The following is a 25,179-nucleotide window of genomic DNA, read 5'->3' as shown; positions in this document are numbered from 1 at the left end:
CTTACCCACGAAAGCTTATGCTCCCAGTACTTCTGTTAGTCTCAAAGGTGCCAGAGGACCTTCTGTTGCTTGCTACCTGTACTGTGACAAACAAAGGAACTTGTTCTCTCTCACTATTAAACCTGCACTGAAACTCACTTAATATTACTGCTTTTCAAAACCTCCTAATTTAGGATTATAAAGTGACCTATTTTCTTGAGGAAGGTCACACACAGCAAACCACAGTCCCCCAGGCAACCCAGGACTACGTTGGCTAGGTGTGAGCAGGGCCCGGGCTGTTGGACAGTCGGGTCGGGTCGGATCGATTTTCCCCGCCCCCGGGTTGCTCCCTGCGAAAACCCCGCCCTGACCCTGCTGCTTCGCCCCGCCCCGGCTCCACGCCCCGTCTCCCGGCGGGGGGGGGAGGGCCGGCGCCGTTGCCCCGCCCAGCGGCGCATGCGCAGCTCGGAGGCGGCTCCGTTCCCTTCCCCGGCCGGCGGAGGAGGGGGGAAGCCTGTCCCCGCGGAGGACCCGTTGGCCGCGGGGGATTGTGGGAGAGGAAGATGGCGGAGGTTGGCTGCTTTCGGGCTGCCCGCAGTCTCCTGCTGCTGCCAAGGGCAGGTGAGTGTCACCGCCGCGGCGCCTCCCCCTGAGGCAGCCCGGGCTCGCTCGCCCCCGGCGCGGGCTGCCCGTTGGGTTCGCCCCTGGGCTCGCGCTGCTGGGACCGCGCCCGGAAACGAGCGGGGGGGACCGAGCTCCTGCTTCCCCGGCTGCCGCTGCGTGACCTCGGGGGCGCGTCCTGCCCCCGCACCGGGGCTGGGGGCAGCTCCCGGGGAGGCTGCTGCTAATCCCTGGCCGCAGAAACCCGCCCGGCTGGAAACCGCGTCTGCGCTGCCCGGTGCCGGGGGAGTGACAGCCCGAGCTAGAGCAACGCAAGGCGGGCGGGGTAATCGCTTCTGTTGGTGAGAGAAAAGCTTCGGGCTGCGCGGAGCCCTTCGTCATGTCTGGAAAAGGAACTCCCGGGGTCACAGCAAAGTGCAAGGAGGGGCAGATTGTCTGGCATAAGCAGTTAGCGCGATTGTTAGGAACTGTTCAAGGTAGAGTGGCCTGCTGACCCCGCTGCAGTCATAGGACAAAAAGGGTTAGTGGGTTGCAGATTGTTGTAATAAGCCATAAATCCAGTGTGTCTGTTCAGTCCATATGGTGTGAAAGCTTCTCACCGGCAGAAGTTGGTCTAATAAAAGCTATTACCTCACCCACCTTGTCTCTCTAATATCCTGAGACCGACAAGCCTATAACTACACTGCATACCTGGTGATACAGACACAGAAGTAGTGCTTGCTCATACTAATACACTTCTTGAAAAGTCCACCTTAAATAAGATGAATGATATATTGGAGATAATACTTATGAGTTGCTTGGAGCCCCAAGCAGTTGCATAGCCTGCTTACGTCTAGCACCACCACTGCGCTTTCTCCACTCCACCAAGCTCGGTATCCCTGATATCTCTCTTCTGCATCCCGCTTCATAAGAGCATGATCTATCCCTGATCTGCGGAGCGCTGGGAAAAGCTCATAGGATTACAGTTTTGAGAACTCTTTAAATTTACAAATCATTACAGTGATTACCATGATTTCAGTATTTTGCTCCAGCTCCCCAGTTAATAGAGTTCAATGTAAGATCTGTTTTGATATTGAAAGTACTGCATTGGATTGGCCCTAGCTACTTCAGGGTATGTCTAGTGCCATAATTGCTACAGAAGTACAGCTGCTACAGTGTAGATAGACAATTACTACAGTGACAGAAGGGTATTTTTGTTGCTATGTTGAATCTACCTCTCGGAGAGGTGATAGCTATGTTAGTGGAAGAAATCTAGCTGTATCTACAGTGGGGATTAGGTCAACCTAACTACATCACACAGGGCATGATGTTTTCCAGGGTGATGTAGCCAGGTAGACCTACATTTTACGTTTGGAGCAAGAGTGAGACAGTGCTTCTCCTTACCCTAACCTACACAGAAGCTGTGTTGCACTGGACATATGTGCTAGTCTGTGGTGCAGTAGCTATATTGGCAAAGCTCCCTAGTAGAGAGAGAACTTATGCTGACAAAAGGAATACTTTTACCAATATAGGCCAGGTCTACACTGCAAACTTACATCAGTATAACTGTCACTCAGGAGTGTGAACCTAACCCCTAGTGTACACAGTGCTATGTCCTGTCGACAGCTACCACCCCTTGTAGAGGTGGATTAACTACACAGATGAGAGAAGCTCTCCCATCGGCATGGTAGCATCTTCACTAAAGCACTACAGTGGTGCCACGTGCTGTGCATGTAGACAAGTCCATAGTTAATGACAGGTTTCAGAGTAGCAGCCGTGTTAGTCTGTATCCGCAAAAAGAACAAGAGTACTTGTGGCACCTTAGAGACTAACAAATTTATTAGAGCATAAGCTTTCGTGGACTACAGCCCAGCATCCGAAGAAGTGGGCTGTAGTCCACGAAAGCTTATGCTCTAATAAATTTGTTAGTCTCTAAGGTGCCACAAGTACTCTTGTTCTTCTTTTTCCATAGTTAATGCATCTCCCCGTGGGTGGCCTTTGGGGGAGGCTAGCTCCCGGCCCCTCCGCTTGTGCCCAAGCCCTGCCCCTCCTCTCCCTCTACCCCTTCCTCTGCAGGAGGCCAGAGCACCCCCACTGCGGGCCCCAGCCCCAGTGCACCGGATGTTGGCATCCCGAGTCTGGCTGCGCCAGGTGGCACAGCCTCAGCACGAGCTGCCCTGAGTCCCTGCGGGAAGCTGGTCAGCCAGCCTGGGCCAGCCAGGGCAGGGTGCTGGGAACCGCAGGAAGGGGCTTGGCCTGGGAGTAGAGTGTGAATGGGGCCATACTAGGCTGTTTGGAGAGGCACAGCCTATCCCTGCCTATGATACCTGTTGCCCATGCATCTCCCTGAACTATATACTTGCAAAAGTTGCTGGTATAAACTGTGTCTACATGGGAGATTTTGTCATGCTTGTCTCTTTCACCAACAGAAAATGGTCTAATAAAAGATATTATCTTGCCCACCCTTGTTTCTGTAACATATGTCAGTTAGGGATGGATTTTTTTCACATCCCTTTGCAGTGTAGACCTGGCCTATGAAACTGTTAACCATTGGGTAGGAAATGGGGAGAATAGGGGCATGATTGCAGGACTGAATTTACACAGGCACTGGATTAAACTTGGATTTTTTCCTGTAAGACAGGGGTCGGCAACTTTTCAGAAGTGGTGTGCCGAGTCTTCATTTATTTCACTCTAATTTAAGGTTTCACGTGCCGGTAGTACATTTTAACGGCTTTTATAAGTCTATATTATATAACTAAACTATTGTTGTATGTAAAGTAAACAAGGTTTTTAAAATGTTTAAGAAGCTTCATTTAAAATTAAATTAAAATGCAGATCTTATCAGTTTAGTGCAGTGGTTCTTAACCTGGGGTGCATGCACCCCCTGGGGGGTGCGAGACGTGCAAGATTTTTTTAGAAGGTAAATCATCAAAAACACAAATTAAGCAGAGGCACATAAGTACAACTACTTTGTTTCATCAAACCTATGTATTTATTAACATTATACATGTTTTAATGATTACTGTAATATACAAAGTTTTCAAGTTTTTAAGCTAATTGTAGTGTAATTTTTGGCCAAGAGCAGAGCCCTGGGCTGACTGCTGGTACCGTCAGGAGCAGAGCCCTGGGCTGACTGCTGGTACCGCAGGCCAGCAGGAGGGCTGAGCAGGGCCGGAGGCCCGGACCCCAGCTGGCAGGGGGCCGGATGGCTGGAGCCCCAGACCAGCCAGCGAGGTGAGCGGGACCGGCGGCTGGTATCCCAGGCCCCTCTCAGCCTGCTGCCAGCTGGGGGTTCCGTTCACTCAGGCCGGCAATGGGCTGAGCAGGGCCAGCGGCCGAGACCCCGGCTGGCAAGAGGCCGGCAGCCGGAACTCCAGACCGTCAGCAGGCTGAGCAGGGCCTGGCGGACAGAACCCCAGACCAGCGGCGGGTTGAGCGGCTCAGCCCGCTGCCGGTCTGGGGTTCGGTCCGCTGGGTCCTGCCAGCCGGGGTCCTGGCTGCCGGCCCTGCTTAGCCTGCTGCCAGCTGGGGGTTCTGTTCACCTTCCTGACTTTGCAGACAGTTACAATAGCTCTGGCAAGCAGCAGAGTGAAATTAACAAACCTGGTTTCACCGTTGTAATTCGTAACACATTGGGCAGCGGTAACATTGTCAAAATCTATGTCGATCTACTGCTGCCTCAGAAAATTACAGGTAGCAGCAAGAACAGGCGATGGAGCTATTTTGAGAGAGAAGGAAGATTTAAAAGGATGCTGGGGAAGGGCAGAGTAACAGAACTCCTCCTCCCAAAAGCATCAGAAGGTTTCTGGAGGTGTAACAGAAGGGAGCAAGAATGGAGAGAGACGTGCTTCTTTCCATCAACCAAAAGAATTAGTTTCAAATTGATGAAATATCAGATCTTTACCAGAGAAGATGGAATCCCTGAGCAGAGTCCAGGATCGTAGTTCTAGCAACCGAGAGATCAAGACTCTTACCAGAGTATTGCCTCTGGATCTTTTCTCATCATTTATTTGTATTAGCACTTAGGAACCCTCGTCATGGACCAGGATCTCATTGTGCTAGACCGAACAAAAGGATGCCCTCTACTTCATAGATTTCACTATCTGAGAAGAAGACGAGAACAGATGGATACAGACCTAGATGAGGGAGTACAAGAAAACAACGAGACAATATTGGTCAGCATGATAGGCAGTGGTATCAGTGCAACATCAGCCTAACCGTTGTCAAATTTCTTTATAGGTATCATGGAAAATGAGAATTTTGTAGAGAGATTTGAAGGAAGATAATGAGGTAGCTTTGCGGATGTTTACTGATATATTGTTGGTGAACCTTTTGCCCCATCTTTCATATTAGCTTCTGGCCACTTGATTTAATCATCTGTCTAGTAATGCACATTTTTCAAATTCTGTTCATACCTGTCTAAGGTAATGTTGCTTTTGGGAGGATGTGTTGTGACCGAAACTCTCCTGCTGTTAGTAATACAACTAGCAGCACTGATACTGTATGTGTATATTATATACCGTTTTCACAAAAAAACTGTAAACATTTAAGGTTGAAAGTGTATTTTCAAAGGAGTCCAGCTAACTACTCAAAAAGCAATTGCTTTCTTTACAAAAATTATTTACCTCTTCAAAACACCCCAAATGTTGGAATACTTTAAAATGAAGTTAAACTATCCATCCAGTTCTCTACCATAACATAATTCTGGATCACACACTATTTACCTACTTCACTTATATTACCTAGTGTACTTTAAACATTGCTCCTTGCTTTGTTCTATAAAGGAAAAAGATTGTTGGAAGTATATTTGTTGAAGTTATATATTGATAGGAATATAGTCCTAACCTATATTAATTTATGTGAGTTCTATAAATTCTCATTGAAGAAATGGATTGGTTGAGTAGAATATTGTTTTATGAATAAATATTTAGTGTTACGAAGTATATTATTAATAAGGAGTTGAGTGTGTGTGTGTAGACTTTGCAAAATTGTCTAACAGCTAATGTTTTCTGTAGTGAGCAATAATGTAGGGTGTAATACACTATATAGAAATGAATTCCTTGACTAGGAAATGAGATTCTATAATCTCCTAGTAATTTTTTTTACCTTTGTTTATATCTTTGTAAATTTTAGGGGGCAACTTTAAAATAGACTCAGAGGTGTAAATCGGGTGGGGTGATAGTGAGTGATGAAGGATGATCATGATGAGCTGGCAGATTCCTCAAATGTTGATTTTTGAGGGATTCTAATGTTTAGGTTTTTAAAAAGACGTTAAATGTTTCTGTTAACGTATAATTGATGGCGTTAAATGGACTCTTTGCAACTGAACTCTTTAACAAATTGTTTAGTTTGTGAATTTCCCATTTTTTTTAATAAGCCCTAATAGTTTAACTTGCATTGGCATGTAAGGCCCACAAGAGGGTAGTCTTGCACTGTTAGACCTGAAGGTGCTGCAGTCCTTAGCAAGTCCATAGGAAGTGTGTGGAAGTTATACTTGCATCAGACAAGGGAAACAAGGAGGATGCTTTCCTATCAGGATCTGGCTAGTTAGGTGTACAATCGTTATTTCAGTACAGTGGAAGGGAAGAGGTTTTTATATCTAGAAAATGATAAGCATTTGAAGTTTAATGTTAAAAGTTTCTGCTTTCCCCTGTCCACATCCATGCCTGCCCATAGTCTACACCACCACCCCTTCAGCCTCCTCTGCCCTGTTAGTCTTCTACTCCTGTCTTACTCACCCGTCTCCCAGATATTCTAGGAGTAGGTAACATATTTCATTACCACCCAATCCATTTCCCCTCATGTCCCTTCCCATATGCCTGCGCCATCACATCTATTCCCACTCCTCATTTCCTACCATGTATCCCTGTGCCCAGTGGCAAAGCAGTTTATATTTATTAATTTTGCTTCTTATACATGTGAAAACAGATTTGTGCTTTCTCCCATGCTGCCCCTCATGCTTGGATGGAACTTCCCATAAATATCTGCAAAGCAACCTCATCGTTGTCCTCCAAATCCCTTCTTAAAACTCTCCCTTGCCATGAAGCCTGCGAAAAGCTTGACAACTGTTAGGTTGATGATGTACTGATATCATTGCCTACCATGATGACCAATGTTGTCTCATTGTTTCCTTGCACTTCCTTGTCTATCTGCCTGTATCCATCTGTTGTCTTATGTCTTATACATAGATTGTAATCTCTTTGAGACAGGGACCATCTTTTTATGTTTGTACGGCACCTAACACAATTGAGTTCTGGACCTCGATTAGGTCTCCTAGGTGCTATGGTAATACAAATAAGAAATAACAGGCCTTAGCTACAGATAAAGAAAAAGAAGAGGGAGGAAAGAAAATACTGCGTCTTGCCACCTTATAGCACATACAGCTGAACAGAGCACTTCTTCATCCTGGTCAATTGTATAGATGGGAGCAAAAAGACCTTAAATTAAAAATGTCTTATAAACAGTATAGCAAAGTGATCAGTTTCCCCTTGTTGCCTGGATTGACGAAGAAGAACATTTCCTTTCCTCGAGGTCCCTACAGGAGCTGCCTTGTGTTTGTCTGTATCAGTGCCTTAATGATCTTTTAGTTAACCCCTTTCCCTGTCTATCTTGCTGTGGTGTTTATATTACGCCTTTGTAATTCCCCCACAACCCACTCTCACTCTGATCCTGTACCCAAACCCACTCCTTTTTTGACTTTTCCAAACTTATATCCTACCCTAGTATGTACTATGGGAAATTTCACGGGGGGACTGGTTTCTTTGGAGGGAAATAAAAGGAAGTGGTTTTAAAATCAGGGTTTTAATGGAAAGCTAACTTCAACTTTATCTGTGGAGTGAAAATAATAACTCTTGCAGTGACTTCACATGCTCTCTCTCTTTGATTGTGTATTTCAGGCTCTGGCATTCCTGCCTCAGTATCTCCTGTGCTGCAGCAGCATCGCCATGTACATTATGCTGTGATCCCCCATGGAAGAAGCGGGCGTTCCTCCTTTAGTGGCATTGTGGCAACTGTCTTTGGGGCCACAGGATTTCTGGGACGATATGTTGTCAACCGTCTGGGTAATGTTTCCTGAGAATAACATTCAGCAGTTCAGATGTTTGTCTAAACTATCCACATCTTTTTAGTCTACAAAGTTGGGAAAGAAATCTCCTGAGTACTTGAGGTTAGAAATTGACCCAGTGTGGGATTGTTCTCCATGGTACATTCCTAATGTTTGTCTAATGTTGTAGTCCCAAGAAATGAAAACTGGCCTGTTTTCACAAGATTTCTGGTTTTGATCCAGGGAGTTCAGAAGAATCGGAACACATTTTAAAGTAATGGGGATAGTGATTGAAGGGGAATTACCTTTTGTTTGAACTCATAAAATCCAGTTCAAGGTTTAGGTGAAGCTTCTGGTCAGTTCTTATGTTTTCAACATTAAGAGAATTTATTCTTAAGAAACATTATTAAGTAAATAGTGATGAGACCTTGTGTTTAGTTGCATAATAAAAACCTTTTTGCAGCAATATTTTTTATTTAGAATTTTGATCTGACCCTTTAAAGTTGTCCTTTATAATTTGAAATGTCAAATATTTGCAATTTCCCCCCGACTTTTAAAAAAATTATATTAATCACAATGCAAATCATAAATCTCCTTAGATGTAATCCACTTTTTTGTGCTAGTCAGTCATATCGTAATACACACACATGTATGTGGCATATTATTACACGGAATTTTTCTTTTGCAGGCAGTTTACAGAAGTCAACTTATTATAAAGTTACAGGGTTTGATCCATGAGGCATCCATAACTGGTATAAGAATTCTTAAAATAGGTTATTGAGAAATGTAACTTATTTGTACAATACCTCTAGATCCTCAGATGCGTGAAAGTCGTCATTAATCTGATCACAAAAGTTATCTCTGGAATCCAGTTATTTGAGCTCATCTATTGAGTTTTTATTTTATGCAGTTAAAAAGAAATTATTGTACTTTAACAGCAGCATTTCCTTTAATATTTATATAATAGTTAGTTTGATTTAAATCAAGAAATACTGTTTTGAACATTTTAGGGCGTATTGGATCCCAGATAATCATACCCCATCGCTGCGATCAGTATGAGCTCATGTATCTTCGACCCATGGGTGACCTGGGGCAAATTCTGTTCTTGGTGAGTCTTTTGGCTTTGACTTTAGCAGTAGTATTGCTTTTGATTTATGCTAGGAAGCCAGTGGTTATCATTTGTGAAGTAAGCCACAGAGTTCCATCTGTTTAAATTGTATATGGAAATTATGTGAAAGAACTTACTTTGATTACACCTTCTTTGGACATTATCTCATATCCTTCCTATTTGGTGTTACGGTTACAGGAATGGGATTCTAGAGACAAAGACTCTACCCGAAGAGCCGTGGAACACAGCAATGTGGTCATTAATCTTGTTGGACAAGAATGGGAAACAAAGTAATTTTCTTGTTTGTCTCTCTGTATGGATAGATTCATAACAGGTATTGGGTATTTTAGCAACATAATTAGCACAGAATGTACGGTACATGATCACTTTGGGATTATTCTCCCTATCTATAAAGAGACAAGACTGAAATCTTGTGTGTCACAGTTCTTCTGTGTGACCGAAGGGTTAACTGGGGTCTTGAGTGTGAGCTGGAGCTAAGCTTTATGTTCTTTCCATAGTTACAGAGTTTTGCTCATTTGCATGAGTTTTGCTCCATTACAAAGAGTTGAATTTACTGCTTTCTCAATCATAATGTATGTTGGTTTGCTGAACTAATATTATGCCATTAATGTGTACAAATTTTTGTGGATTTACGTTTGTAGTGTAAAAATGTTCATAGAACTTGTAGCAAATGGAGACCCTAGTATTCTGACAAAACACAGCCACTTTGATGCAGGATTGAATTCTGGCCTAATATAAATGCTGGCCAAGCATTTCCTATTCATTTATAGACCTTAATAAATGAGACTAGCTAGTGAAGAGTTCCTAAATCTATGAATGAATTCATCAGTTCTATGGGATTTTGTCATGGACACCTTATTAGCTTCAAAAGCAGTATGCTCCTTTTTATACTGCTAATTTATTACCAGACGTGGGATTTAGAATAAATTGTGAAACTCATAAAAAACCAAAGCTTGTTTTAGATTGAAAGAAATACCTGTGATAGTCTCCAATTATTTTTTATTTGTAATCATGACTACTTCAAATTTGTGTAGGCCCTGTTTACACACACAACCCAAACTAGAACTCAGTTCTTTACCAAGATTAGTTGTGACTTGCATCCATATTTAAAACTTTTGTGTGTGTGTCATCAAGGACAAATAAAAGAGTAGCATAAGTTTTAATTTAAGTTACAACATGGTTCCCTAATGTGGTATAACCTGTTTTCTTTGTGTCCACACTGCAAAGAAGCAAATGTTACAACATGGACATCCCTAATTGTGGCCAAAAAACTTGTTGTGATATGGTTTTCTTTTCTCTCTCAATGGTCAGTTGGTGTCATTAGAAAAAATATTTGTGAATTAGAGACTAAAGCAGTATGCCTTTATAAGCAAGCATATGCGTCAACTTACACCTGACTATTCAAGCAGAACACACAACTTTCAGGAGGGAGCCTGCTTGACAGACTCATTTGATGATCACAATTAGTTTATAAAGGCCCTGCTTTTTTTCTTTTCTGTCTGGTAGATGCCGTTTTAGTTACTTCTACTCTAGTAGATGCTTTTTTAGCCTTCCATTACATCATTTGAATCTACTGAATGCTCACTTACTTTAAAAAATGACTTGCTCTGTGTATCTATCAAGGTCCATGTTATTTGATATGCATTCCTAAAACCTTGGTTTATATATTACTAGTTATATCTAAAACATTAGATTTGTGTTCACTATCTCTAAAATCTGAATACAGTGGCTTTGAACTCTTTATTGCTAATTTGGGAGACAAAAAATTGATCCTGGGATAAATTTAAATGCGGTGCCTGTCTGTGTGCATGTGTGTGTGGGCGGAGGGGGAGGGGAGGGGGTTAGGAGGGGGGAGAGGGAAGTGTCTGTAGACTTGCCACTGGGTTTACCTATATCCTTCACATTATATTCTTCATGTGCTCATTTAAAACACCTTTGTCTGCCCCATATAGAAACCTTGCTTTATCTAGGGGGAAGATAGTCTAGTTATTGAAGTAACACCTTTCACAGACTAAACATTAATAAAAATTCAACTACTATGCTGTAGCTGAACCAGAAGATAGGGCTTGATGCAGGAACCCACTTGATGAAATTCCATGGACTGTCTTATGCAAGAGGTCAGACTACATGATCATAATGATCCCTCCTGTCTCTAATACCTGTAAACCACATAAGCAGGAAGAAAAAACAGTGGGATTCCTTTTATGGCTAACCTCCGTTACTGAGCCTTTCATTAATACTTGCCTTTCTGCATAGTATTAGTATCCGATCTCATCTGGTATCCCATGTTGTTTAGTTAGTGCATAATTCTAGAAGATGCTGTTCATTCTTGTTGTGTGTTTCTAGTATATGCATGTTTGCAAGCAGAGCAAGAGTAACATTTCCAAGAACTTCCCAGGATCAGAATGACTCCGGAATGCTCAAAAATAAAGACATCAGTGAGATCTGTGGAGTTGGGGTGACAGATTACAATAGCAGCATTAGACTAAAACTTCTACTATCCAAAGACAGATGTAGATGATGGAAGCTGGGGGTTCTTCCAGGGATAGTGTGTAGGCAAGAGAAGTCAACTCCCTCCTTTTTCAGTTTCTGGCCAGTGGTAGTCTGTTGGGATTTCTACAGGTTATTGTATCTCTACCGTGCTGTGGGGACCTGTTTTTTGTATAAGGCTCAGTCTAGTAGGTATTTGATAAATTTGAAACTCCTCCCCCAAGCCCTTCTGGGTGCTGAATGTGAGAAGGAACATTCTCTGTTCCATCCACTCCTATTCGAGTGCCTATTCACTTCTGTGAGGTGATCACTGCTGCTCTGCCCCTTTCAGTTTTCTGGCTTCCACAAGAACAGATCCGTTTCAGAGCCTCAGTTCTTATGTTCTGCTTCCCATTGAATAGCTCCAATTCCTGCTTCTGAAGCTGTTTGGAGTTTTCCCAAACAACAACGCTATGAAATTGACTTGATTCTTGTCAGTTTCACACTGCTTGGAATGTTTTGAATAGATGATGTGAAAACTGACAAGACCAGTCAGATTTCACAAGGCTGCAACTTGGAAAAACCAAGGAACAGTTAGAAGCACTGAAACTGATATTTTTCAGGAAGATTACACATCAAAATGGTTTACAGTCTTAACCATGTGGCTTAAAGGTAACCTGAAAAAAGGGCTACAAGCATACTTTTTATTTTTGAAAAGTTTAGCCTCTGCTGAAATTGATAGTACTTGCCTGGAAAAATTTCCTGTTTGCCACAGACAAGCAGATGAGTGAATTTTTCAAGCTGTGCTTTAGTCTAACTAGAGACAAGGTAAAACCACAAAGTAGAGTTGCTTTGGTACAGTATTCTGCCATGTTTGAGTTGCTGGTGTCTTTAATATGCAAAGAGTCCCTTAATTTAAAGACATTTTTCTAACAATGGCATCATAATGCGCTTCTGAAATCTGTTCAGGAAACATGTGACAGTGAACTAGATAACAGGATCGGTTGTTCTTAAGATCCTTAAAGTAACGTTTATTTTCTTATTTTAGAAACTTCAGTTTTGAAGATGAATTTGTAAATATTCCTAGAGAGATTGCCCAGGTAACCAGGGAAGCTGGAGTAGAAAAGCTCATTCACATCTCTCACCTGAATGCTGACATGAAAAGTCCTTCCAAATACCTTAGGAATAAAGTGAGTCTGAGTTCAGTCTGTATTTTATTCAGAAGATTGAAAAGTTTTGCCAGATCCATTTCAAGAGATTACTTTAGGAACTGTGTTCGCTTAGTTATTATTTTCCCTGGTTGGGAGCAATTCCTAAAACGTAGTCTCCTTACACCATTAGACACAGCGCACCTGGGCCCAGTGCAGTGTGCCCTTCAGTGTGTATACAGAGCCCCCTAGCACTCCATACACATTTCTAGGTGAAAAAAAGTAATCTTGGATCTAATCTGGTTTACTCCTATATCCTCAAGCATCCCCTGCATCTAGTATCACTCTCATTAAGAGGAGGGAACTGTCTTGGACAGCAAAAATGAGTTGATATTTGGGAACAGGCCTAACAACTGGTGGTGGTGTGGCATATGAGTGGGGTAAGTGAGTAGTGGGAATGAAGAAATGGGGGACGAGAGTATAGAAAGGCTTCAAAAGCACTATCTTTTGTATTGGGATTACAACACATAGGCTCTCTTGCACCACAGTTATCCATACTAGTGTTTAATCTCTTTTTCTTAATAGGGGGTACCATTTTTTTCTGTTCCCTTGCTTTTTTCAGATGGCTTCTGTCTCATTTTTGGGTATGTAGGCCTCTCAGTGAACTCACGAGACTTTCACGGTATCAAAACAAAATTTAAAAACGGGGGCCAAATCATATTAGGACAATTTTAAAAAATGAGTTATAGCCCTGGTTTCTAACTAGGCTAGAAAATAGTTTGGCCTTGTCAACATAGGCCAGCCAAATGTTAGAAAATATTTCAGCTGCAACCAAGTTTAAACTGTAGCTAGAGTTTCTCAACTTATTTGTTTTGATGGCGAAGTGGGGCCCTGTGACTCACCTGACTTATTCTAAACCCTGCATGTGTCAGAGAAACGTGCTGAGGCCAAGCTATTTCTTAAACTCCTTTGCTTTACATATTTATCTTGTCACTAAGGAGGGAGTTACGTAGGTAACCTACATCTGAGTACCATTAAAGAAATGTTGATGGTGCTTTTGTGGGTTGTCCTGAGAACTGCACATTGCTATAACTGTGTGCGTATCAAAGACCAAATGGCCTGGAAGGAAATAATGTTGAGATGTTATTGCCAGAGTTAGTTCATGGAATATTTTATTCGGGTAATGCTTCAATAGTATGATACAATAATACTCTATATATCAGAGTTTCTCAACGACCGATCTGTGGACCGGTGCTGGTCCTGGAGAACACAGTTTAGGAAGGCAGCAAGCCGGACCCTGATATCAAAAAGGTTGAGAAACACCCAGCCTGTTTAGAGTGGATAACATTAATGAGATGTTGTTTGGTTTGTTCATATTGATTTAATGCAGGCTGTTGGAGAGAGGGTAGTGAGGGAGGAATTTCCAGACGCTATCATTATGAAGCCCGCTGAGATATTTGGAAGAGAGGACCGATTTTTCAATTATTATGCACGTATGTATTACAATAAAACAATATGCAATCTGTATAACTAACCCTAGAGGTTGTAGAAGTAGTGAATAATTAATTTCCCTTCTCAAAGGGACAAGCACACTTGTTTTGACATGCATCTGATGAAGTGGGTATTTACCCACGAAAGCTTATGCTCCAATACATCTATTAGTCTTAAAGGTGCCACAGGACTCTCTGTTGCTTTTTACAGATCCAGACTAACACGACTACCCCTCTGATACTTGACACTTGTTTTGAAAATCTCCTGTACTTTAAGTCATCATCTATATAATGTAAATAAAACTGAACCTCATGTTTAAGATCATGACCTGTGGGGATTAGGAAAGAATATTCAGTGTCTACTCTGAAAAGTGACTTTATAGCGTTGGACTTCATGTTTTTATCTGGAGTATTTGAGACACTGTCTGCTTATTTTATCTAATTGCCAGTGCTGGAGTGCAACAGTTGAGCTGGGTTCTCTTTCTGGCTCATGCATCATCAAGAATAAAGATTCTGGAACTGTAATTTATTTAGCAATTCTGATGCTGATACATGAGCCAGAATAGAATCCAGGTCCCCCTCCCAAGGTTGTATGGGTTCTGCACTGCTAATTGCAATAAAAGCTAATAAACATTTTAGATTGTGGTTTTAAACATAGTCCCTTTCCATAGTAGCTCAACTCTGTGTAGTTGCATTTTGGCTCTTCTGCCTTGCTCTGAAACATCATATGTTGGCTATTGCCCAATGCTCTGATTCACTGATTACATTCTTAAGTTACTCATGTGTCTCCTTTACCAGATATGCGTTCCTTTGGTGGTGTGCCACTTATTGCTCTGGGCAGGAAAACAGAGAAGCAACCTATATATGTAGGTATTAAAAAAGGGCAAAACAAAAACTTGTTTTCAAACCGCTTGTAGAAAATGTATAATTGCTTTTCTAAAGTTAGTTTAAAAATATTTTTAAACTAATATAAATATTTCTCTTAGGTTGTTGATGTAGCCAAGGCAATTATTAGTGCAATTAAGGATCCTGACGCTAAAGGAAAAACATATGCCTTGACTGGGTAGGTTACTCATCTGATTCTAATTAACTGTAGTGCTTCTATGTGGTGCCTTTTTCCACATATTATTAAGCCCCTTCGTTTTCAGTTTAAACCGATTTTTAATGAAAAATTTCCAGATTTTACAAAAAGCAATATTCAGTTTTTTCTGATTTTTCACCCTATTTTCTATAATTCAAATATATAAAAAATAACTTGTTTTATTAGGGAAATACAATACATTGCATGAGATAGATATATTCTGATACTACATTAGTCTGTGTGTGTATGCAAAGCTACTTGTTGAAGTAAGGCTATGTACTAGTCTAGAAGATCCACACAAACAAACAGGTCCGCACACTCTGAAGTGCGTGCGCATCTGAACATACTGACGAATCTTACGCCCACCATGTACACATCTCATGTATACCCATTAACAGATAACGATTTAAAGATGTGATGCACTAAAATGGGAAGAAAATGAAAATCTGTATCAGAATATGTTTCAGAACACAAGGAAGTATTCGAAATTTTTTTTAAAAAAAGGAGAAATTATGAAGTTGAGTGTATGCTCTGTAAATGGTGTGGTCCAATTATTAAATGTAAATATTTATAGGCCAATAGTTCTAAATCTACAACAGTAAACTGTTTATTCAAATGAAAAATTTTATTGGGGATTAGAGAGATATTTTCTTAATCTCAGAGGTGGCATTGTGTTTTGAGTTCTGTTTTAGTTCTGCAGCAAACCGCATTGATGAACGGAATTCAAAGCATTAATCTACTGAATATTTCCACCCCCATCTTTCCGTCCACCAAAATAAACCCCGATATTTACCCAGAAAAACTATTAAGTTTTTTGCACTGATTTTCACTTGTTTTTGTTGTGGTAATAAACACTGATAAATTCCCAGGAAAAATTTAAATAAAATAAAAACTGAAAACGAAGGGCCCTACATATTATGCAGTAAATTCTGTTTCCCCGTTGTGTTATGCATGCCGTTTTAGCTGGAATAAATTCCATCTCCTTTGTTTGAAAAAATAATAATAAAAAACCCAACAAAAACACAGACTTGAGCCATGAAGGTTAATATTTTGGTAATCCCAATTAGGGCACCATTGTATTTATTGTTGTGTACATATTCGGAGAAATAGGCAGTCCTGCTTGTAGAGCTCACAATCTAACTAGACAAGATAGATAAAGCGTGTAGGAAAGGGATACAACATACAGGCAGATGGTTAATGTTTAACACATGACATTCTGTTCTGGGTTTTTTTTTTGTCTAATATTGTAAACATCAACACAGGGAACAGTTCTTATAAACACTGATTTTTATTATATAGGACTGAGTAGCATATGTGCTGTCATGATATTCTATAAAGGAAGTGAGAGAGGAGTAAGCTTAAAGAGAAATTTGTATGCATTATTTCAGTAGCATGGAGAGAACGATCAGCCAGTTCCCTGAAGAAAATAATTTAACATCTTACTGTAAATTTAGAAATCTATGTCAGTTACACCTCCCTTATGCCACATTAACAAGTGTATCTCTGTTAGTTAAGAGCCCTATTTAGATGTTTTCATGAAGTAGAAACAGCTCACTTATAATCTTTATTTTTGGTAATTCTGATTTATAATACCTGGTATTTAAGATAAAGTAGTAATACAAGGTAGAGGCAAAAACTAAAGGAGAAATCCCACTGACTTTGGTGAAAGCCTCTGATGCAGACCCTTCGATTTGGAGAGAATTCTGGAACAGCTCTGTAGGGGCACTCAGAACCAAACTGGGTAGCAACTCAGTGGTTTAAGCACAAAAACTCCAGGGTAGAATAGGATATCAGAAACTCCCAAGAGCCAAATTTTGCTCTGACTTCCACATTTCAGTGATGTAATGTGGGGTCAAAGCAAAATTAGGTCTAGTTAGTATATGAGGTGAGAGAAGCATTTGACTACATCATGGAGAGGAATGGTAGCTAAGTAGTCAAGTTACAAAGTGCTTCTAAAAAAACCTCCACACAGTTATATAAAATATGTTTAGTAGCCTGGGACTTGGGTTGTAAAAACCCTATCTGTGACTTAATAACTTTTCTGTATTCATTAGTTTATGATATTTTCACTATGGTAGCCCTCCAGTTTCATATGCAGTGGACACGGGTGGTCAGTCTTTCCCTCTTGTGATGTCATTGTCCTCAGCACTGTAACTAAGCTCTCAGACACAGGGCTCTTAGAAGGAGCTGTTGTGGCAGGTGTGCTTCATGCTGCCTGTCCAGAACCAGCCATTACTCACTCTTCCTGAAAAGTACACTACAAAATCTCTCTCAATAAATGGCAAAGCAATAGGAAGAAGCAAGTAATTGGCTAAAGGCGCAAATAATGATAATGGGGGTTTTAAGGAACCTGGAAAAATCTTACGAGTCTTTGGATGATATGAAGTGTCATCTTAAAGGACAAGTAGAGACAAATGTTGCACAGCAGATCAAAGAATTCTTTGAAAGAATGAGAGAGAAGTATATCACATGGGCAGAACATACAAGGATCAAGCAAATTTAGAAGAGAGTCCAGACAACAAGATCAGAGTGGAATTAAACCTCTGAATTGTCGTACTTTACAGGTGGGGGCAATCAAGAAGATAGGTCTCTATGTATGCAAATAATTCCTACTAGAACAGAAAAATGCATTCGACTGCAGCGCTTTGGCCTTGTTGAAACAAGTGCTCCAACTTCAGAAGGAAGTGAGGATTAAATAGCGCTCTCCAGCCAAATATAAAGATGAATCAGCTAAATTCTGAACATACTCATATTGTTTGAAAGTCTAATTTTTTGAAAGTCCATAGAAGACCAAGAGTTAAGCACCCATGATTCAGAGGCAGGAATTCAAGCAAGGGATACCATCCTTTCACCCCAAGGAATTTGGAGATTCAAGCCCCTAGCAATGACTAAAAAGATTTTGAATAAGTAATTTTCTAAGCTAAGGTTCAGATCAATTTTGGGAAATCAAGGAAAGGCTGCCTAGTAATCTTTGACTAAAGCTGCACACTGCCTCTTAAAAGGTGCTAGCAACTCAAGCTATTAAAATGTTGCAAAATAAAATCGCTCATCTTGTAAAACAAAACATTGATTTCTAATATTCTGTTACATTTCTTTGAGATGTATGTTAAATTGTGACAGGGCAGGTGCTGTTGTAATTGTTGCTCCTGAATGCCTAAGAATTTTGTACATTTTATTGCGATCTTGTTTCCCACTTTTTCCCACCTTGGCTCTGTTTGTTACTTCCACTTGTTATATCTTGTCTTTTAGATTGTAAGCTCTTCATTTACTATATGATTATACCGTGCCTAGCACAATAAGGCCCCTGTTATCACCAAGAAACTGCTAGTGGGAAAGCAGAGAACACTAAAGAAAAAATGAGTGCTGAAGTGTGAATATACTTTAACACCCCCTACTATATACAGTATTATACCGATAGATTTTTAGCCAATATAGAAGTTGACTTATGTTCGTTTTTAACTAATTTGAGACAAGAGTATGTTAAGAGTGCAAGAAACTCAGTACAAACCTTAAGAATGAATTGATTTATTCGTTTTTCTGATTCAACATTTGGTAATATTCGAATTCAGGAGAATTTGACATTACTTATTTGTTTTCATTTCACGTTTTATCAAGAGAATAGAATTTAATGTGGCTTTATAAGAATGAGGTACTAAAGGGGCACTGTCAGTTTGAAGCCTGTCACCATTTTCAATGCTGGGAGCCTAAAGTTAGGCTCATAAATCCATATTTAGGCACCTAAATATAGGTGGCTTGATTTTTCAAAGGCGCTGAGATCCACAAATCTCATTGTAGTCAATAGAAACTGCTGGTTCTCAGCACTATTGAAAATCAGGCCACCTACATTTAGGTGGCTCCTAACTCTGCATTTAGGTATCTGACTCTAGGCACACAAATTAGAAAATATTTGACCTAGTCAGTTTAAAAAAAAAAATAGTTAAAGGTGTTGCTGTACTATCCTTGCTCTGGTGCCCTGGAAAACTTTTGTGGTTTTACCATAGTACTTTCCATATTCTTTAAGAAAATAGAATTACACAATTATTAAACGTTGTTCTTCCTTCCCAAGAGCTTGTCAGTTGTGGGCATGAGTTCTGATGCATGGAAACACAAAGTTTTCCCGTCAGAACCTTGGCTTGTCAAACTGAAGTTTGTTCACCTCTCTGAGTCAGTTGTCCCAACCTGCAGTTTCATGGCCATCTGCATAGATGTAATGTGTGTGTAGTTTAACAAGCTCACCTACTGGCCACCATAATCCTGGCACTGTCTGATCCTCCTGTGTTTACAGCTGGATCTGAAATCCCACTTTCCCCTGGAAACTAAATATGAAAATGCCACTAAGTATTACTTCTGGAATGCCCCGACTGTATAATAGTTACAACAGTCACATCAGGGCTCGTGGGTCATCAAGGCCACTGGTTGCTAGCTGAGAATTCCCAATAAATCCTTCAGAGACCAAAGCTGTTGGCATGTTCAATGCTCCTTTGATCATGACCTGCATGACAACATTATGAGGATTCAAACAGACTGTGTGACATATCACATAGCTCAATAATAAAAGGCTGCCATGAGTAGTTGTGAAGATTTGGCACAGAGTTCTGACACATCCTTATATGGGTCAAGAGAAATTCTCTATTAGGCTCAGCCTTTCACTTAACAGGAGTACTAAACTGCCAGGACAAACTGGCAAAACCAGATCAAGAACCAGGCAGGGGAGTGGGAACTCCAATAATCTGTTTCTTCTTAAAATGCCACAATTGTATGTGGAACTAGTACCTAACCTGATAAGCAGGAAAGTGACATTCCAGTGCTAAAGGTATTAGCCCTGGGGTGGATGCATTTTTTTTTCTGGGAGGTTTTCTTATTTATTTCTACAACTCTGCCTTCTCACTGATAGGCAGAGTCCTCCAGATAATAGGTAAACTCTTAGTCCAGAGGTGTTCTGGAAGCCCCTGATCTCCCCTGTTAGAGTTGGGTACCACCCCCTTTTCCTTGGCAAAGTCTTTTATTTGGGGTCCTAGTTCAAAACAAGATGTTGATGAATCTAAACAAGATCCACTACTTCTTGGCCTCCTTCCAGGACAAGATGGATAGAAGTCTGAGTGTTAGGACACTGCAAGTCCATTTCAGTCCCAACATTGAAAGTGTTGTATCCAGGTTTAATAAGGCCATATTTACCTGTGGTAAGCTTATTGAAGGCAATAGAGTTACACCTTGGGGATGAATCTGGTTGGTAATACTAAGCTCATAAAACCTATTGTGTCCTCACGCTCTGTATATGATGCTCGTACGTTTAACTGACCTCATTGCTTACTCTTTCAAACAACAGAGTTTTCTCTTGAACTATTAAATTTCCCTTAATGGTGCCCTCTGGCAACAAGAGTGAAAAATCATTTAGATTGAAGAAAAGTAGATGTTGCTAAGTTTACTTGAATATTTGCAAAAGGAGGCATGAAATAGCATCATTTAACTGATACCCTTTTTTTGCAGACCTCATCGATACCTTCTTTATGACTTGGTAGACTATCTGTATGCAACTGCCCATAGATACTATCTCCCATACCCACTCCCACGTCCTCTCTACCAGTAAGTAGAATTATTTCTTGGCTTAGAAATTGCCGCCCGTCAAGTGGGTAGAAGCATGAAGAATGTAAAGTAACTGAGTATTTGCATTGGTCTTTAAACGTTACTACAGGATAACTGCAAGGGATGTAATAAGAGGTCGATGTAGACTGAATTTCCCAAAATACTCATCAGTTATTTTGGCTCTCGTGCTCAGCCAGAAATCCACCCATTAGGCTGTACTGCAATTAAGTGTGCAGTTGTAGTAGTCTTAAGGTAACTCTTCACTGTGCATGCTCACTATGCAATTATTAAATGGTCTCATTTTTGCTAAATCAAAACTAACCAAAGGTGTCCAGATCTACTGTGTGTTCAGTCATTCAGTGGCAAAATGAATCCACTTATATTAGCACTGCAGAGACAGCATAGCTATGAGGGAGTGAACTGGATTCTTTTCTGGCCTTGAGTATCGTCAACAGAACTGTTAAGTAAATCTGCAACACCAAATTTTGCCCTTTTACATCTGGAGACCATGGGATTGTATAAGGGTAACTGAAGACAGAAATTGGCTTACAGAATCACGACTATTGGATGATAATGCATGAACCAGAAAAAAAACATCTTGGCTCTTAGATTCCAGGCTTCGTTTGCAGGGCTAGCGGTTAGAAAACCCACCTGTTCACTTAAACTGAGCAAATCTGATGCTGAGACATTGAACAAAAATAAACATTGAGCTTCATCACCCTACTGCCATTTTCAATCGTTTTTTAAAGACTAAAACTGCACTTTTTATAATATGGAAATTATATATGCAGATAGCTCCAAACTACATCCCCTAGCTTGCACATCCATTAAATTTTTGCTGTCAGCAAGCATACTTTAGTCTTAGAGGCTTTGAATTGTAGCATTTATGAGTGGTGAGATTATTGCCTATGCCTGCCAAGGAGCAGAGCTTGAAAAAGAGGCATACTAGTCCTTCCAGTTTCAAAGGTGGGGGTAGAAGTGAGCATTTATTAGATGTGGATTTTTATCTCCCTCCCCTTATTCCACACACACACATCATTTCTCTGGGGGTGGGAGATGGAAGAATGTCATAGCGATCATTTATAGTAATCAGAACCATAACTGAGAATTTGCTGAAACCTTAACATTCTTAACTATGCACTAATGGAATTTCCAGCTAGGAAAATGAAATATGGAACAGAAAATGCTAACTTCTTGGGTAGTCTGAATATTTATGCCTGTCTGAATTGCCTTCTGTGTATCTGTATTATGATAATACTCACGTTTGCACCATTTTTCATGGTTACAGTTTATTTGCAAGATTCTTTGAGATTAGTCCATTTGAACCATGGACAACGAGAGACAAAGTGGATCGGGTAGGTCTGGGGCAGCACTAGTTAATCTTTTTTATTGGGGAAGTGTTATGAGTGTTTCTTCGCAATCCAAGAAGTAATGAAACATGATATCCTTGCAGATTGTATATTGCAGTGTTTCAATCTGTTCCACAAATAGAATTTGGTGTTATAGAGTGTCATTAACAGAATGTGTAAACCCTGCAAATGTTCTCAGACTGTTCTTGGAGACAAAAATCTCTTTATGGAGATGTTAAGATTTCAGTGTTCTCCTTTACTGTCTTCAAATATCCTCATGGGATACATAGCATAGTTCCTGCAGCTACTTTACCCCATGAACTTCCACTTACTTTTACCTGTCCAGGCTTGTTGGATGATGTGGGAGTTGACTGCAAAGGGATTCATACCTGAAGCAGCCTGGAGGTTCCCCTGGTTTGGTCTGGCAGCTATTTAATGGGAAATCAGGGCCAGCTGGGTTTGGCACATTTCTCTTAAACATGTAAGGAAGGAGCCAGGCTGACTGACAACAGAATTGTTGACGGTAACCTGGAAAGAGAAACCTTTTCTTTGAAGTATCAGAGGAAGGGGTGGCTGGGAAGAGAGAACTATTGTAAGTAGACCTCTGGCATGCAGGTGACTGTTTTCTATTGAAAAGTTTACTTATTTTTGTGCAGTGAGTGAGGATTTTTTCCCTAGTTTTATGTGCACTTAAATAAATCACAAGCACCTTCCCTTGTAGCACAGTTAAGCGTACATAGCTATTTTCTGCAGGATTTTTGTTTTACTAGGATAGGCAGAAGGGAATTTGGTTTAATTATCCCATCCAGATGATGACACCTTTAACAACTCAAGGTGAAATCTCGGCATTCGGTATGACTGAAGTCCTAATTTAACAGTGGAATCCGTGATCTTCTGACCAATAAGCAAAAGCGTTGCCTCTTGACATTTATCCATAACTTTTCATAGTTGCTTTTAATGTGGTTTTAGCCATGTGGCTCTTGCCAAACCTTGTTTCAACTGTGAAAATGTGGGTATTAGCCAATATTAACATATCAAAGTCCTGTTATTCCATGGGTGAGGTTAGCAAAAATGCAGTCATACCCCCTGAAGTCAGTACCTGATGTAATTTTTTCCAAAGATGGTTGATATTCCACAAATCTTTGCATAAATGGAGTTATTTAGATAATCTTTCACTAAGGTAGGGCAGCAGTAGTCTGTCTGAACATAATGTGTGCATCACTTTTAATTGGACGCAGCATCGTCTGCAGGACATGGCACTGGACTGAGTCAGGAGACCTAGGTTCTGTTCCCAGATCTGCTCACTGTGTGACCTTGGGCAAGTCACTGACGCTTCAGTTTCCATTTCTGTGAAATAGAAGCACCTCACCCCCTTGGTAAAGCACTTTGAGATTCCTTGTGAAAAGTGCTATGTAAGAGCTTATTATTTTTTCATGAGCTAGTCCAGGGCATATTGCAAATACTTGACCCTCTTTCCTCGCTCTGCCACCCTAGAGAAAGTTGCCCTCAATGGGTCTGTCGTGATCATAACAGTGCAGCTCATAGGCACACTACCTTCAGTGGGCTCAGCTGGATAAACTGCTTGCAAGCCTTTGTTGTTGGATCACAGTGGGAGACCCACAGCTCTAAGGTTCTCAGGGGTTGCAATGTTCTAAACCAAAACTACCAAAATCCAGCTGTCTTCCTGCTCTAAGGTGAGCAGCTGCAGCAGTCAAGATTAAACAGAGTTTGATAATGCAGTAGCTGGAGCACACAGCAGAGAAGCAGGGGAAGCTGTGGTGTAGCAGAGATGAGGATAAAATGCTGCCGGTGTGCAGCTAAATAGGGAGAGCATAAATAGCATAAACGAAGATATATGTGTTGAGGTTTTGTTGGTGCAAGGACATGGTGCAAATGCTGATCTCAGGAATCCAGAATCTATTTTTAATTACCTCGTTTTAAAGAGCTTTCATAGCAAAGGTAGCTAATTTTCTTCATTAAAAAGTGCAATTTTTCTCAAGTTATAACAATTCTTTTAAAATGACGATTTTAGCCATCTGTATGTGGCTTTAAAGTTCAAACTCAGTTGTGATGTGTGAAATGGAAGCTGTTATGGAATATGCTCCTAAGGTCCCATCACTCGAGCCATTTTAAAATTGGACTTGAACCAAAACATTGGGGAATATACAGTAAGGAACAATCTTGCACCATCTACCAGAGGCGGGGCTAGATGAGTGAATATATCTTTGTATGACAGAATCTGTACAGGATTGCAAACTGAATAAAGCAGCCCATCACAGTTGTTAATTCAGTGTAAGTTTTCTGACAAAGTGCCAGAGAAGTAATTTCAATCCAGCTATGTGCTTGTGAATGCAAGGTCAGCATTAATTCTTTGCAGGTGGTGCACAGTAAACGTCCCATGAAAGAGAAGGGAGGGAGTAAAGAAATGCAGTGCATTTGCTTGTCTCCCCTGTACCCTAATATAAATCTGCAACTCCTGTTGAAGCTAATTCGGGACACAAATGTACATGACTTCTTTGGATCAGGCCTGCCTGCAGGCCCTCCCTCACCAACAAACACACACATCCATGCATGCAAATTGTGATCAGAGATCTGGAGGCGGCATGTAGTTACCTGATCCCTAAGCAATAGCTGCACAGTCCCCTGTAATCCATTGTAAAATCCAGCAGTGCCTTGTATTGGAGCATTATTTCTCCTGGGAAAGATCTTTTGCCAGCAGCCTTCAGTAATGTAAAGGGAATTTTGCAAATAGTTGAAGTAGAATCTCCCAGGATCTGCAGTGATGCTATGGCATTGGATTTAGACTGACTTACATTTGTTTCTAGTCCTAGTATTCTATACCAGTTTTACTGGAGGATAAAAGGAAAGCTCAGTTATAAGTACATAGTATTTAGTACATTAAGGATTAGATTTACTGTAATAGCTGAGTAATTGTACATGTATAGCTGTTCTCTCTGCTATGCTCATTCATATTATTATTATTATTTTTTTTTTTTAAGTTTCATACAACAGACATGAAGTTTCCCGATCTTCCTGGGTTGGAGGACCTGGGCATTCAACCAACTCCCGTAGAACTAAAAGCAATTGAAGTTCTGCGCCGTCACCGCAAATATCGCTGGCTGGATGCTGAGCTAGATGACACAAAACCATCAAAGACTGTTCCCATCTAACAGTGGCAAAGGTGGCTTCTAGTGCTTCTCAGACTGCCTTTGTGCTACCTACTTTGTTTGAAGAATTCTGTACATACTGAGTAAAATCCCTATGTTGATCATGTAAGCGTTATTTCAGCCGCGTCATCATTTCCATTCA

At 40.8% G+C, this 25,179-nt stretch overlaps 1 protein-coding gene across 2 annotated transcripts; it reads left to right on the top strand.

Moving 5' to 3' along the window:
- Positions 1–423: 423 nt before the first annotated feature.
- On the top strand, positions 424–25,146 carry NDUFA9 (NADH:ubiquinone oxidoreductase subunit A9). Of its 2 annotated transcripts, XM_005307011.4 has the most exons (11): positions 424–600; positions 7,476–7,640; positions 8,632–8,729; positions 8,928–9,019; positions 12,268–12,409; positions 13,758–13,860; positions 14,656–14,723; positions 14,844–14,920; positions 20,426–20,521; positions 21,810–21,876; positions 24,870–25,146. In XM_005307011.4, the coding sequence occupies exons 1-11, from the start codon at positions 543–545 to the stop codon at positions 25,038–25,040; spliced, it is 1,137 nt and encodes a 378-aa protein (XP_005307068.2). In that variant the 5' UTR covers positions 424–542; the 3' UTR covers positions 25,041–25,146. The 2 variants fall into 2 exon arrangements, with proteins under 2 accessions (XP_005307068.2, XP_065427027.1); XM_065570955.1 differs by lacking the exon at positions 21,810–21,876 and having other exon boundaries at positions 444–600.
- Positions 25,147–25,179: the final 33 nt, after the last annotated feature.

The sequence above is a fragment of the Chrysemys picta genome, chromosome 1 (assembly GCF_011386835.1).
Source record: "Chrysemys picta bellii isolate R12L10 chromosome 1, ASM1138683v2, whole genome shotgun sequence".
In the NCBI taxonomy this organism is placed as follows: Eukaryota; Metazoa; Chordata; order Testudines; family Emydidae; genus Chrysemys; species Chrysemys picta.
The sequence above is the reverse complement of the archived record's forward strand: the minus strand, read 5'-3'. Positions and strand labels throughout refer to the sequence as shown.